Genomic DNA, 16684 nt, shown 5'->3' on the forward strand with positions numbered 1-16684 from the left:
GTCAGTTCATGCCTTCCAGAAAGTAGACACCAAGCTAGATGGGGTTAAAAGCATGAGAGATTTATTGAGGAGGATGCCTAGGAGGGGGCGGGAACAGAGATAGGCAGGTCAAGCCTCAGGCCACAATGCAGCGTGACACCTGTGAAAGGAGAGGGGCAAGGAAAACATTGGCTAGAAAGAGCCTCAGACCACGGTGAAGCTAGGGCAAGTCTTGGACAGCCAAACAGGGGAACTCAGACACCAAAACTGCCAATAAAGGATTACTACACTGGGCAGAAATAGCTAGGTCCCATACCTCATCATGCACAGCCTTTGGCTAGGAGCTTTCCAGGGACAGAGTGGCCTTGACTAAAATGCTGCACCAGAATTTTTGCTTTTTGGTGAGGAAGTTTGGCTCTGAGCTGACACCTGTTGCCAATCTTCCTCTTTTTCTTATTTTTTTCTCCCCGAAGTCCCAGTCCATAGTTGTATATCTTAGTTGTAAGTCCGTCTAGTTCTTCTGTGTGGGACGCCACCACAGCGTGGCGTCCGCGCCCAGGATCTGAAGTGGTGAACCCCGGGCTGCCAAAGCAGAGCACGTGAACTTAAGCACTACACACTCAGGCTGGCCCCAGCTGCACCAGATTTGAAGACTCCAGCTGGTGGCTGTCAGCTAACTTCCGTCCTTAGAGAAGTTTCTCTCTCGAGGAAGATCTGAGCCACAAACCTTCAATGACTGCAGCACTCCACCCCTTTCACTCAGCAGATGCTCTTCTGCAGGTTTGGGGAAACAGCCCTTTCATAGCTCCCATGGGACTCGTCCTGAGGGGAACCTTTCAAGGAGGCAATTAGTGCGATAAACTATAGCTCTCCTCACTGCAGTTTACATGAGGGCTGCAACTGGTACTCATTATCCCCCTCCTCCAAAATTTACTCTAAATTCACCTCACTCTCACCCTCAGCTACCACCTCTGTTGGTCTCAGTGGCTTACTAGGTGATGAGACTAATCCCTCTCTCCTGAGAGACTGAAACCTAAGGCCAGGGTTGCTGCATGTGACCTTTCAAAGTAACAATTGTGTAAGAGAGTATCAAGAGGGGTTCCACACATTTTTCTCTCTGCCTGGTCAAGGAACAATAGCCCTGCCTCTTCCCGCTGATCAGTGTCAATGATCTCTTCCACAACGGAGACGCATCTTCTTGCCTGCTGGCCGCTATATAAAGGGAGTTCAAATTACCCAGGAGGCAGCTATCGCTCGTTGTTCAATGGGATCCTTGCTGTGTCTTCTAGAAAGAGTGTGGCTCCTTTGGTGACCAGGACCTCTAACTCTGTAGAGCCCAGAATTATGAGGACGGGAAGTACGAAATCCTCCAATGGTCATTGGTTGACAGCTAACTTCATTTCTCATGGCAAGTTCTCTCTTGAAGGCGTATCTCAGTGGCATACACCACAACTGCTTTATCAGTAATTGGTCCCCTACCTCTAAAAGGATTATGCATCCCCACATATTGCCATGTAACTTGCAGTGCTTCCTTGTTGGACGAGATTCTATCCCTACCCCCATGGACATCAAGTTTGTCCATAAGACTGGTTTTAGCTAATGGAATGTGAGTGAAAGATTATATGCCACAGTTGAGCAGAAGCTTTAAGAGACACTGTGTGGTTCAGTGAGTTTTTTCCTCTCTTTACCATGAGAATATATCCTTACAGGGGCTAGATCTGAGAATGAAGAAGACATGTCGAGCAGAGCCACAGCCAATGCACAGCCAACTCAATTAATACAAGCAAGAGATAAACCTTTGTTTTTGCAAATCACTAAGAATCTGGGATTGTTTGTTACTGCGAAATAACTTAATGAAATCTGACTGATGCAATATATATCTTTTTATCTGTGATATTTTGCCTGGTCTCTGGCTAGTCCCACTTGTCTCACTTTCTGATATTTGTGTCTTCCTGGCTGTTTTAGCTAACAGATATCTGCTAATTAATGGTTTTGACTATTGCTCTTAATGTTTCTGGGGTTTCTGGGTTGGCTACATTGGAAACATCTGGATATAGTTTTTGAAAACAAAAAACTCATCGGCTACACCTACAAAGATTCTGATTCAACAGATATGATTTAGTAGTTGTCCTTAGTATGGTCCAGGAGGCTTCATATTTTTAAAACTTCCTATGTTGCTATAGTAAATTCAGGAATTTATTGTATTTGTAATTCTTTAACCTTCAATTTGCTTTAGACTAATCGTCTTTACTGGTCTGTTGAACCTACATGTACCATAACCTTTATTGCTTACCCTTAGTCTTGCCTTGGAAAATGGCCTTTGTATCCAACTTATCTTAGTCCCATTTCTTCATCCTGCATTCACAGCCTGGTCAAATTAAACTGGTATCTGAGATCTGTTATTGTTTGAAGCGTACATTGTGTTTCTCTTTGGAAGAAGTGTTAGTGTGTGTGTGTGTGTATACATGTACATAAATGAACAAAAGCACAGAGAGTTAGATGAAATTGTTTTATGCTAAAAAATGTAATTTTGAAATGAAGAAGCAGAGCTAATTATCTGCCTGGGAAAAGGTGCGGACCCTATTTAGGTCAAAAGTAACAGAGAAATTGCTGATACAATTATTCCTAGTAACTCTCTCATAAATGCCTGTGTGTATTAACACATGCATAAACCCCCTCACATGGCTATGTTACTGGGAGTGAGATGACTGTCTCAGCAAATCCTTAAGTACCTTTGGTTCAATGATATGGAAACAGAAATAAGGAAAAGACATGAGTGTGCCAAATGACTGAAGCCGAAGTTGGATGAAATCAAATATCTTGTCTTCTACAAGAAAGATCAAGGCCACAATCAGCACAAATCAAAGATCAATTTTCCCATTCCACTATGCCCAGCCCCCACCTCCACCCGACCTAGTCTGCCTTAAATTCTTAATGATTTTTCACAAATCATTCCATTTGAATAAACTCCTAGTTTATTTCTTGATTGATGTTCTTGAAGAAAGCACAGAAAATAAAATGCAAGAAAACACTGCACAGGCTTAGGCTGCTTGCCAGTATGGTGTGAAAACTTCCACTTTGCCATCTCTTTGATTCTATTCGTGCTTCTGGATATCCATTGTTCTGGTTAGTGCACTGAGCTTCCAGTCACCTTTATTCTGTTTTCCAAAGATGATATATCTAGTGTCTGAATAGCAACTCAAAATATTCAGAAAAAGGTGAAGTAAATGTAAAAAAAAAATTTTTTTCTTGGTAAGAAAGACTGGCCCTGAGCTAACATCTGTTGCCAATCTTCCTCTATTTTGTATATGGGATATCACCACAGCATGGCTTAATGAGTGTTGTGTAGGTCCACACCTGAGATCCGAACCTGTGAACCCTGAGCCACCAAGCAGAGTGCACAAACCACTACACCACCTGGCTGGCCCCAATGTAAAAATATTTTTGATTGAGTGGCAAGTTTATCGGAATTGAATGCCAGAATCCAAGTCTCATATTCTTGTTGAATCCTTTCTGGTTCTATCCATAATGGTCAGATAATTGTCATAAATCTTCAACTGAAGAGAGAAAAAAAATCTCATTTCCCATTATTATTCCTACTAGGATCAAAAATTTATGACAAACATTAATAACAATGTGAAAGATGCAATTAAGAAAACTGCAAAACTTTACCTTGAATTCCATCATGTTATAAAGGGAAAGCCAACTTAAAATTAAAATTAAAAAAAGAAGCCAGAGTAAACTTGTGTCTGGAAAGGTATACTCAACAGGCTTCCAAAATTCATATGCTCAAAGATACATTTTACCATCCACGTTTAAGAAAATCAGTACAATGTTTCTTTTTTTTTTTTTTTTGAGCAAGACTAGCCCTGACCTAACTGCTGCCAATCCTCCTCTTTTTGCTGAGGAAGACTGGCCCTGAGCTAACATCCATGCCCATCTTCCTCTACTTTATATGTGGGACGCCGACCACAGCATGGCTTGATGAGCGGTGCCATGACCGCACATGGGATCCGAACCAGTGAACCCTGGGCGGCCGAAGAGGAACATGCTCACTTAACCGCTGTGCCACCGGGCCGGCCCCACTCAAATATTTCTAACAGTGTTTCTTTTTGTTTCCTCTATTGATGAATGAACATAAATGAGGCAAACTCTAGGAAAAACTCACTTTTAAAATTTTACCTTGACATTCACGCCCTTCTCTCCATAAAGGAACCACCATGACTTGATAGCTTAGAGAAAGGCCCAAGAGTCATTTGCTGTATGCTTAGGTGACCTTCAAACCGAGACTCCTTATATTTTTAAATTTTTGTTCAAACTTTCTTATGTAAAACTTAAGAACCTTACAATTGAAAACTTTGCATACTCTGAATATTTATGAGGTATTCAGAACTATCCCAGGATCAGATGATATTTTGAATACACTTCTTTATTAGGTGTTACTATTTTATTCTACCAAGCTAGCTTATCAGTAGAACGAAGTCTCTGGTGTAACTGAAGGATTCTGGAAGACTAAGAGAGGTTGATAATTCCTTCACTGATTTAAAGAAGTATTTTTCCTTCCTGCCTGCCTTCCCGCCTTCCTTTCTTCCTGCCTCCCTTTCTCCCTTTCTCTCTCTCTGTGTCCCCCACCTTGTATTTGGTAACAGAACCCCCTTTTGTTGCTGTCATTGTGTGTTTTGTTTTCCCCACTTTATTAACCAGGTAGAAGTAGGGATGGTTTTGATGAGCGGAGAAGAGATTCAAGTGCTGTCCACTTGACCTCAGTCATGCGTCAAAAGACAGTCTATGACTCATTGTCATGGAATTCTTGTCTACTTTTTAAGCCACTGCCAAGACTTACTTCAAAGTAAGAAAAGTGATTGAAGATGAAATGTGCCATGCAGTATTTTTTTTTCTTTGGAATGCTATTTTGAGAGTATCTAGATAATACCAGAATATCTGGAAATAAGTGTTAGGATTTCTGATTATAATCAAGTTATGTTTGCTTTATTGGCATATTTAATGCCAAAGTATAGAATGCTTTCATGCTAATGGAAATGTTTCTTCACTTGTCTGAAATGAAAATTTGAACTGTCGCCTGTTATCAGTGTGCTTGTATCCATGACCTTGCACACCTGCCTCCATTTCTCTTCACGGATTTCGGTTTGCTTTCTTTTACAGCATAGGTGGAGAGGTAGGACGGAGCCACGACGGCAGTTACGTGGGCAAACACTTCCGCATGGGATTCATGACCATGCCTGCTCCTCAGGACAGACTTCCCCATCCTTGCTCCAGTGGCTTTACTGTGAGGTCACAGTCCCTGCACTCGGTCGGGGGCACAGATGATGACAGCAGCTGTGGCTCCCGGAGACAGCCACCGCCCAAGCCCAAGCGGGACCCCAGCACCAAGCTGAGCACGTCCTCGGAGACAGTCAACAGCACAGCCGCCAGTAAGAGTGGGAAAGCCCCCGAGCGGACTGAAGGTAACACACACCATGCCCACGTCACTAGAAACAGATTTCAGACAGCACATTCTGGTCAGCTTGCTAATGAGTATTTGCCTTTCTCCTTGCATCGCATAATCCTGCCTCCATCTCCCGGAAGTCCCAGAAAAGAATTGGTGGGGAGGGGATTATTTACTGAGGTGTTGTTGTGACACCCAGAAAAATGTATTTAATTTCTATCATCAGAAAGGGAAGGCAATATGTGAGTTTTCTTATCCTCTTTAAAGCTCGGAATCGGGAAATTATTTTGCCTAGAAATATATCTAAAACTTATATTTGCTTGATTTTATTAGTATTACTGTAATCTGACTCAGTGAGTCCATCTCTTGGTGAGTGCAGAGCTGAAAAGTACAACCAAGGCAGAAGTAGGTGAAGAAAAGGTTTACTGCTTGCATAAGCAACGGAGAACACTGGGGATAGCTCCCAATGCCCGTCTCCCCGAGCTCAATGCTGGTGGAGACTTTATACACAAGAGAGCAGAGGATAACAGGTTTATTTGTAACAACTGTGTAACTACTCTGTTCAATCAGAGCATGTGCATAGCAGGTAAGCATGCTATTACATACATTGCATGATCTGAAAATGGCTATTTGGACCCGGAGGAATAGAATTTAAGGTGCTAATAAGTTTAGGTAACTTTAGGACACTTGGTGCTGGAACATTTTGCAGGGATCTTGCTGCAAATGTGTAAGCCTCTTTGTAAGAGAGCAACATCTGCAAAATGGGGACATCATTTTCTGCAAAACAGAACACATAGTTTCTTCTTGCTGAAAAACATTTGACAGGCCATGTTAGTTGTTGGTGAGGTCCTCAATTACCCTTTCTTTGCCTGGTTCCCTGGTCACATTACTTGTATAATTATGGAAGTATTATATGAGTATTAGGGAAACCTGGTAATGCAGGAAAATATGAAGAAGAAAAGAATGTGATCATCTTTAGAAACAATCGTTTTTTTTACATTTTGGTGTACTCCTTTCAGGGAATATGAATTTATATGTATGTGTGCATGTTTGTAGTATATAAATATATATTTGTGTGTGTATATATTTGTCTCCAATATTTATCTCTAATTTCTACCTATACCTATATTTTTCATCAGCTATCAAATAACGCAAATCAAAAATATCTCAGCCTCCTGGCTGGTCTATGAATAAATTAGGTCAAGTTAACCCCAGATCTCACCAGTTCTTTAGCCCTCACTTGAATAAGTAAGTTGCTTTCCTGAGTTTTTCTTGAGAGTCCTTTGGTGGGAGAGCAGTGTCAAGCGTGCTTTGACACAAGCCCATTCAGATTTTTGTATATTAGTTGTGGAAAACACTTCAAGGTTCCCAGTGCTGCCAGTGGCCAGCTTGAGAGCACAGCTCTGCCAGTTCCCATAGTCTTTCTTCTGTCCTTTCTGTCCCTGACATTCTCCACAGCAAGCTTCCCTGAGCCCCCAGGGTACTAAGTTTCGCAATGGTGTGCCACAGAGTGGAAGGCAGGCGGTCCTTTCCTCAGCTGGGCAGGGTTCTTTGTCACCTGGGCACCCGGGTCCCTCATGAAAGCTTCCTCATCTTCTGGTCTAATCTTTCCACAGAAGCTCAAACCTAGTCCATGAGGTAGTGTGCCCATGAGGCATGTTCCGTCTCTTCCATTACCCTCTTCTCTCCTTTCTTCCATATTGATGCCCAAGTGCCTTCAGACAGAGAACAAAAGCTTCAGTGCATACCGAACAATACGAATAAATGCCTCGAGATGGAGCTAATCCATCCACTCTAGAAGGAAAATATCCACTTAGGCTCAGTTTTTCTGCTACATACATATGCAAAAATACATCACGAGTATGTGTACATGTGTGAGAGAACAAATATGAATAACATGTACGTGTACGCATATTTACAAAATTGAAATCATAGGACATAGAGTTTTGTGTTTTCCCTTATTCTCTTATGACCATTTTCCATGGCATCCAATTTGTTAAGAAACACCATTTTTAAGGAAAAAGTGTACGACAATACTTTATTTAATCGTTATCTCCTTGATGAATACTTAGGTTGGTTCTCATTTGTATTGCCGTAATGACTAGTGCTGACTAGCGTTGCAATGAATATGTGTGTGTCTGTCTGTTATTTGTGTAACTCTCTCTATTGTTCCTCTGCTGCCTGAGGGTAGATTAGAAATGTGATCCTTTTTTCTCCTGATTCAAGGTCATCAGTATGTCCTTCAAGTTGTAACACAGTGACAGTTTTAGAAACTATTTAGGTGTTTCATTTCCTTGTTAATACACTAAAGGGCCCTAGAGATCTGACTTTGCAAATTTGAAATATTGTTCTTAGGTTTCCTCTGATATCGATATGTGGTACCTTTCTCTTCTGTTTATTTTCTGTGACCTTGTTTCCAGAAGTCCTCTCTCTCTCCTACTTTTCTGCCAGAAAACTATGTAATCACTGACATTAGATTGCAAATAGAAGTTACTGTTTTACAGTAGTGGTCTCTGAATGATGATCTAGAATGTGCTCGAGAATGCTTCAAGAATAAAGGGGAATAAAACAACCCTCTGAAGGGGAGGGGAGAGATGAACCAGACAAGGAAAGCAGTGAGTAAGGAGTGTGTTAGCAAGCAGTGTAATGCTGCTGGAAACATTCCTGGAAGAAGTGTGAAATAAACACCTCAGAACAGCGCCCTTCAGGGGAGAGTGACCTAGGGTATTCACAGTGAACACATGGGCAAAATCATGCTGATTGTCCCGTAGCTGAAACATTTGAGTGGCAATTCAATTGTCTTAAAAAAAGAACTAATTACCATTCCTTTGGGATGCTTTGGGTACCTAATTCCTGAGGCAGAGAAGCTCATAATTCTTTCAGAACCCTTCGCATCCAAGGATATAGGGTTCCAAATAGCTAGTTATCAAACAGAAGACCGCAGCTCTACTAACTTTATTTCTTCCGAGGACAGAAGAGGAGATAGTGACTAAGTTACAGCAGCAGCAAAGACTTAAGTTAGACTTGGAAAACTACTTGATGGGCAGTGAGGCTTATTAAACACTAAGTCCAAGTTCAACATCGCTCCTCAAAAGGAGCTCTAAGGATGGATTGAGGAGCTTTCAGCTATATTGTGTCTTTGAGGATGGTCAGTGGACCAGATAGACTCTCAGGATGCGGTGCAGAAATGAGCGATTCTCAATGCAAATTTCACCTTCTCTTCAGAAGACTTATTAAAAAGGGCAATTGCAAAACTGGATGCATTCATCACTTCAATAACAACAGGAGAGAATTAGGGCTCAGTTCAGAGATGGGGGAAAAATCTTGAGTCCAAATGCATGCGTGCATATGTGTGTACTCAAAGCCAAAATTGTATAAATATGTAGATTGGTCTTTTATGAATTCTCAGTTCTGCATAATTGTGAGTTAACTGGAGTTCATTACAGAGCATATGTTTTCTTTACAATTTTTCTAGCTATCAAAATTATAACAAAGATGAAAAGTGACTTTTATAAATCTTAGTCTGTCTTTTCTTTTTACATTAAATGCCAGCAAAATCAAAATATTGATTCAGTGGCATTAGAATGATTTCCATGGTAACTGGCTCCTGTTTAAGTAGGAGATTATGACTTCCCTGTGGATAGAGGTAAAAATGAACTGGACTTGTGGCAAAACAGCTTTTCAGAGTAGGAAAAAAAATAGTTTAATGATGAACACAAACCAAAAAAAATCACATACCAAGCAAAGTATAATTCAGTTTTTAAAAATTATAATTCTGTCCATTAAACATACACATTTACTATTTTATTTTAAGACCTTCTACAGTAATAACTCCTTTAAAAAATTATATGGTAGAGAAGATAAACTGGCAATAAGTATGTGATAAATATTTTAATTGTTCTTTTCTGTTGCTTCAGTGTGGTAGCTGCTTAGTTTGAGGAAAGATTAGATGAAATAAAGGGAGTTAGCCAGGAAGAATGAGGGGCCCTTCAGTCTGTGTCTTATGTATGATCCAGAAAATGCAGTAACCGTGTGACCTCACATCCGCCGTTCCCATTGCTCAGGTAAACGTGTATCCCATTCCTCAATAGCGTCGTTGTTAGAGATGCTGTGCGGTGCAGCAAAAGCGACTGTATTGAGAATCAACACACAAACATTGATTTTGGGTGAATGACCCAATGAGACTGTTTCTTTACCTTTAAAATGATTATAAAGAACTGCCAATTGTTGGTGCCCTGCCTCCCTCACAGCCTTATGACGACCTAAGGGGCTAATGTCCATGATGGTGGATGGTAGAAAGAAACTGCCATACAAACATAAGTTAGTACTATTTTAAATGTGTAATTACCACCTATTGGGAGACCTGGATACCAAGAAATTTTGGTTTGGTGAAGCACATATAATAAAAATAAATAGGAGAGGAAAAGAACGGCCATATGCACACACGCTCTATGTGTTAGAGGCCTAAAAATTTTACACAATGGCCTGAATAAACAGGGAAGTATTGTCCAATGTTCTCTCTTTTCGTAATATTATGACATTAGTAAAATGTTTGGTATAATGAGGAAAATATTTTTATTAAACTTCAAGTACCACTACACTTTAAAGTCCTTTAAAAAAAACCAAAACTAAATATTCTTAACTTCCACTTGTTATGAACTCTTCCTTCAAGTCAGTTCCAGCCTTAATTTATGATATTATTTCATGATGCTCTCTTTACAAAGTGATAAAGAAATACTTTTGGATTTGGATAGTTTTCCTGGTTTCTGATCTGGAGATGTTTATTAGAGTTATATATGTGATTCAAAAATTGGAATCCCTGCAGGAGTATTTGGAATCATGACTGCCCTTAAAACCTTGAAATGTGTGGTTGAGCGAGAACCAATGGAGGAAGGCTGAGTTCACTAAGGTCACTGCCTTAAAAACAAAAACCCAAGCAAATTCCTGCTTAAAAGTTACCAAAAAAAGTAAATTACAGCCTTTAACAATGTTATTTTTCGTGCCTTCATTTATTCAGCCAATACTTTGAGCACCTGCCTTTTTATACTGAGGATCCAGGGGCAAACAGAACAGAAATGGTCTTTTCCTTCATGTTACTTACAACCAATTTTGTTTCCAGCTCTCCATCTCAGCCCGTTTTTCTCTGTCCATGTCATGGGGCAAGCACTGATTTAAAGGAATCATTTCTAGGGCCAGTCCCAGCAGCCTAGCGCTTTAGTTCAGTGCACTCCACTTTGGTGGCCTGGGTTTGGCTCCTGGGTGTGGACCTACACTGCTCTGTTAGTGGCCATGCTGTACTGGTGGCCCACATACTAAAAAATAGAGGAATATTGGCATAGACATTAGCTCAGGGCATATCTTCCTCAGCAAAAAAATAAGTAAAGGCATTATTTCTAGAAACCAGAAAATCTGGCATACAACCATGTGAGTTTCTTCCATATAATTAGTTGTTTAGCTCTGGAAGAAATAGTTTAACACATTTTAATAATGTGATTTTTCCTACAAGGAGTATTTGTTGCTCTTTTCTTGTTTGGTGTTGACAGTTTAAAAATGCCTGAATCTGATTTTCAACCAATGTAAAGCTTCAAGCAACCTGTGGGCATTTGAAGAGTGAGGAGGAGAAACAGGTTGAGTGTGCTTATTATCATGGGGAACTTATAGGTTTCCCAGGTCAGAATTTGATTTAGAGAACCTAAATCAAGCCCAGTTAGTGCCAGCTGTATAATTGATTTTGCTGTCTCAGTTACCAGCCCAGATCTCTGATACTTATAAGGTGATCATAAATTGTTTTAAAGATTATTCCCTTTATAACTTAGCATGATACATTAGAAAAACATGGGGTTTAGAGGCAGACAGACTTTGGTTTTCTATCAGTGCTGCCAACATTTAGCACTGTTTCTCTCAGCCTCAGTTTCCTCTTCTGTAAAATGGGAATAGCAATACTGATCTATGTGCTAGGGAGAGTAGTGTCCAGGATGGTATCCAAGGTTCCCCATTCTCTAGTATACTCGCCTGTGTATTCCCTGGAACTGACATACCATCAGCTGCTTGAAGATGGAGGGGGCCATGTGGCAAGGAACGTGGGCAGCCTCTAAGAATTGAGAGTGATCTGCAGCTAAAAGACAGCAAGGAGACAGGGTCCTCAGTTTACAACTGCAGAACTGAATTTTGCCAACAACAAGAATGAGCTTAGAAGTGAATTTTTCCCCGGAACCTCCAGACAAGAACTCAGCTTGCCTGCCACCTTGATTTCAGCCTGTGGGACCCTGAGCAGAGAATCCAGCCTCCTGGGTTCTGGCTGTGCCCAGAGGTCTGATCTATAGAACTGTGAGCTAATAGAGAGGTATTGATTTTTCAGCTGCTATGTTTGCAATAACTTGTTATGCAGCAATGGCAAAGTAATCCATCTTACCAAGCTGTTAGGCAGAAAACGTGAGGCAAAACACATTAGCAAAGGCTCTAAGCCTACCAAAGAGAAGATGCTCAGTAATCTTGTGCCCTTCCTCCCTCAGCACTGGGCTGTATTCTCAGGTCGTGGAGGGGGTGAGAGAGTGCCAGTGGCCTTCCAGACTTCCCAAGCCAGACCTTGAAACCAGATGAAAATCAGATGACGGAGCCTTGGAAAATGCTGAAATATCAGGTCTTTTGTGCATCTGCTTAGCTCTTTCAAAATTTGGGTCTTTTCCTGAAAGAGCCCTTCACCAACAGTTTTTGTTCTTTCAAAGGGCTCAGCAATGGCTTTTCGGTGGCGTTTTGAATGGCTCATTTAGATGACTGCAACTTTTCTCCTAGGGCCTTTATTCACACAAGTGGCACTTGTATTTCACAGTGTGATCCCAAGAAGTGCTCGATTCCCCATTTAGCAACACACTAATAAAACACACGGAAGGTGGGAAACAGGCTCTGGAAATCTTCATCATTTTGGCATTGGGCAGTGAGTGCTCTAGCGTGTATTCTTGTTTATCTTATGGGATGAGATGTGGGAGATTATCATCGAATGCCCACGTTCCTGGATTTCTCTTTCCAGGTTGACAGAATCCAAAGCTGCTAGGCTTCCTAGTGTAAAAGCCATCTGTCAAACCAGGGGCTGCTCAGATGGAGACAGACATACGTCTGCAGTGTGTGATCTTTTTCTAAATGTACCCCGAGGCCCGTGAATGAAACGGTTTGCAAGTCAAATCATCGTATAACACGTCTTTCTCTCAGTTCTTGCCATGGTTGTTGATTCTAGTCCAAAGAGCTACCCTGCCTCTTTAGTGGTCTCACTCAACATCTTTCTATTGAGAATGTGAATTTGACCTGATTTTTCTCAGTGTCTTAGACTCCTAAGAGGATTTTTGTCTACATTGTTGGCACAGATGAATTCTTCCAGAAAAGACCAATAAGCTCAACAGTCCTGAGTCTGTCGTGATCAGAGCATTGATTTTGAGGGTGTCCTATTGCTGTGCAAGAAATTTAGTGGCTTAAAACAACACATATTTGTTATCTCACAATTTCTGTGAATCGGTTTTCTGGGGGTCTCCCAAGGCTCCAGTACAGGCACCAGCTGGGGCTGGGTCCTCATCTGAGGCTCAGGGTCCTTTCCAAGCTCATGTGGTTGTTGGCAGTGTTCACTTCCTTGCGGTTGTAGAACACACAATATCTCGCTTCTTCAAGGACAGCAGGAGAGAGAGTCTCTCTCACTTGGATTCTCTCCCTTTGGGGAAGGCCTGGACCTTCTTTTAAATAGCTCACCTGGAATAATCTCCCTTCTGATGAACTCAGAGTCAATTGATTAGGATCCTTAATTACAATTGGAAAATCCTTTCACTTTTTTTCACATACAGTCATGTGCTGCATAATGACAACTCAGTCAACGACAGATCATATATACAATGGTGGTCCCTTAAGATTAGTATCATATAGCCTAGGTATGTAGTAGGGTATACCATCTAGGTTGGTGCACGTACACTCTATGATGTTCACACAACGATGAAATAGCCTAACGATGCATTTCTTGGAACATATCCCTGTCATTAAGGGACGCATGACTGCACTGTAACGTAACCATGTGAGTAAAATACCTGAGTCCTGCTTGTACCCAAGGAGAGAGAATTCTATAGGGTGTAAGACACAGAGGGCATGAGTCATGTGGACAGCCTAGAGGTCTGCCTACTCAGAGTGATACAAAAGAGAATAAGTATATATTGCTTTCCTAGAAACTATCCAACCCTCTGGTTGGATACTTCAGAAGTCAACTTGTGGAAAGTTAGTTAGCAGTGTAAGAAGTAAACTATACTTCAATAGAATAATATAAATATCACAAGAGAATCTAAATAATTGGTAAATAAATAGGGCAAAATATAACTCCCCTCTCCATTTCTCTACTTGTCTTCCCTTTTTACTATTTATGGAAGTCACCCCTGCTGCAAAATGCCTAGGTTATCTTATTGAGCTGAAAGTGGGAAAATCTCATGTCTTTTGGCTTGAGCCTTACCTAGAAGACATGAGAAAATACACTCCTTAATCCAGCAGCCCTCATGCCAAAGAACTTCTAGAACATAAAGATCCCAGTAAAATATTGACACCAAAATGGTGCAAATATTAAAAATTGTAGGATGCGTGTCAGTCTATTTGATCATCACTGCTGATTTTCCTAGTTGGTGAGCCCTCTTGTTGACCCGGTGGGCTAGCTTGACCCAGTACGGTCACTGTCCCCTAAAATGCCAGATGGATGTGGGCTAGATAGTGTACAGCATCCTTGATACAGCTCTGGTGCTCCTCAGTGCTTTGGCCTGTGGATTTCTCCGGGACCCCAGGATTGTAGAGACTAGTGATTGTAATTTATTCCAAGTACTTTCCCATCCTCTGCCTGCCTGTTGAGTAGCATTTTGATGACAAAGATGAAACTATATGTTCCCAGGTTATGCTACTTCTGAATTGCAACAATTGCATCAATTTCTAATTATGGGTAAATGGACATCAGAAAGCGTGTGTTCTTGAATGAAGTGGAAAGTACTAAATGTAACCCTCATTGCAACTTTCCCATGGCCTCTCTTTTTGTCTGGCCCCAAGCTTGGATAGGGACTTATCTCTTCTTTGCAATTATACTAAAGCACTAAGGAGTAATGCAATAAATTATTAAATTACTAATTACTAAGATTTTGTGAGGAAAATAGAGGAAAGGAGTTGATAACTTACCTTCCTTAAGCAGCCTCTACCTCTCTTACTTCCTCTCTTCTCTGCAAAGTCCTCACCTCTCCTCTATTTCTTTAGACTTCTATCTGGCCCCTGAATCCGGAAGATAACTGAGAGCACCATCCTTAGAATGCAATTCAAAGCCTCCTTGCGTTTACGTAAGCAAATTCCCTGGGAGTTAACCTGGCCCCATCCCAACCTTTCCAACCCCAGTCAGTGTCTTTTTGAGAGTATTTCTAATAAAAAGTGTTTTCTCCCATTTGATTACATAAAGCATTTGATGCGTTACCAAATAGTTAAAATGTGGTTTTTTTAATTTAAGAAAGTGGCATGATCTCCTTTATACTTATACTCTCCATTTCATAGATTTAACAGTAATAGGAAGGAATCTTTCTAATGGGTGAACTCCCTCCAAGGCATGTTGGAAATGGCATTAGCGCATTTCAGACTAATCTAACCTTGACTACTCATCTGCTCATCTAACCTTGACCCAGTGGCCTCCTCAAGTCACCATCTTGCATCTCTCCATGGTTTAGCTGGTTTCTAAAAGGCCGTCTGCATGTGCTTGCTCCGCTGCCTCAACTCTCATTTTTTCCAGATCCATAACATACTGCTATCTGTCTCTGCCCTCGCTATGCCACTAATCCAATCTGGGTTCTCATCTCAACAGCGTCCTTCTATCTGTCTGCTTTGTTACTGCTCTTCAGCATTTTAGACTATTGATAACTCCCATATATCCCACAGCCCCTGATCCTTTGTTTTCATGCACAGCTTTCTGCTGGTTTTCTTCCTCTGACTACTCCCTAAGTCTCTTTTGAGGATATCTCTTGTTCTGCCTGGTTCTTAAATGATGATGGCTCCAGAATCTGACCTTGGCTCTCATCTTTTTACTCTAATATTTATTGAATAAATAATTGATGAATTCTGTATAATCTCCAAATGTCTGACTGAATCTCTGAATCCACAACCATCTTTACATACCACAGAATCTTAAAACTCATCATATCCATCCACGCTGAACCAGTGGTTTCCTCCATGTTCCCTCTCTTGACACCCTGTTAGAAATGTGAGAGCCTTATCAGATTGTTCTCCTTACGTTACCCTTGATATCTAATCGATTATCAAGTGTAGACAATTCTGCTCCTCATACACTAATGTCTGACCTTCTCCATCATTGGCATTTTTCCTCTCCTATCTCAGGCCATAGTCATTTCTCACCTGGACAACTACATGGGCACCTCATTGGTCTCCTTTCCTGCAGCTTCCACTTCTAACCCATCCTCCTTACTACATCCAGAGAGGATTTCCTCATGTGCATGTGCAGTTGTATCACTGGTCTATTCATGATTTCATCTGATTGTGTCCATCCTCTTCATCATTTACCTGATAAAAGCATAACTCTTTAGCATAACCTTCATCGTCTGACTCCTCCAAGCCCGCAGAGCCACGTCTTTCTCCATTCAAGCCTCTCGCAGCAATCCCAGACTACATCATTTTCTCTCAACAAGCCAAGCTTGTTCCTGCCTCAGCTCCCTTCTGTGCATGTGCAATTCCCTCTTTCCAGAATGTCTTCTCCAAATTAGTCTTTATGGTGAATTTCCACTCATCCTTTAAGGTCGCAGGGCAGCTGCTGCCTTCTCTGTGATAATGTATGTAAGCACACTTTCTGTGATTGAGCTGTACATAGTGTATAATTCCAGGATATCTGTTATTACATTTTATTCTAAATATTTGCCTACTTTTTTGTAGCCTAATAAATCTAAGGACTCCTTAAAGACATGGACCTTGTCCTTTTGTCTTTTCACCTTCAATGCCTACCACAGAGTAGGGCTTAATAGATAATGTTGAAGGGGTATATTTTGAACAACATGCTATTTCATCACTGAGTCTTCCAGGATACTAATTGCAATGAAGAGTTAATGCACTTTCAAGCATCTTTAATGTAGAAAGAAGTTCAGGCATTTGGAGAGCTTAGAGGAAAAGCCTGGTGATTCATGATCCTCAGGGCATAAGTGTGTTGGCCACCCATCTATCACTTCAGTCCCAGCTTTGTTTATAATTTAGTAACCACTCTGAATGATT

General features: G+C 41.0%; 1 protein-coding gene across 10 annotated transcripts in view; it reads left to right on the plus strand.

The window, feature by feature from the left end:
• NYAP2 (neuronal tyrosine-phosphorylated phosphoinositide-3-kinase adaptor 2) overlaps window positions 1-16684 on the plus strand; it is a 257163-nt gene that overhangs the window by 102677 nt on the left and 137802 nt on the right. For all 10 annotated transcript variants that reach the window (XM_023642441.2, XM_070269342.1, XM_001915660.4 and 7 more), the window contains one exon: window positions 5143-5444. In XM_023642441.2, the coding sequence (XP_023498209.1) occupies window positions 5143-5444 (302 nt within the window). The remainder of the gene's footprint in view (window positions 1-5142; window positions 5445-16684) is intronic.

Source organism: Equus caballus, chromosome 6 (genome assembly GCF_041296265.1).
Source record: "Equus caballus isolate H_3958 breed thoroughbred chromosome 6, TB-T2T, whole genome shotgun sequence".
Taxonomy (NCBI): domain Eukaryota; kingdom Metazoa; phylum Chordata; class Mammalia; order Perissodactyla; family Equidae; genus Equus; species Equus caballus.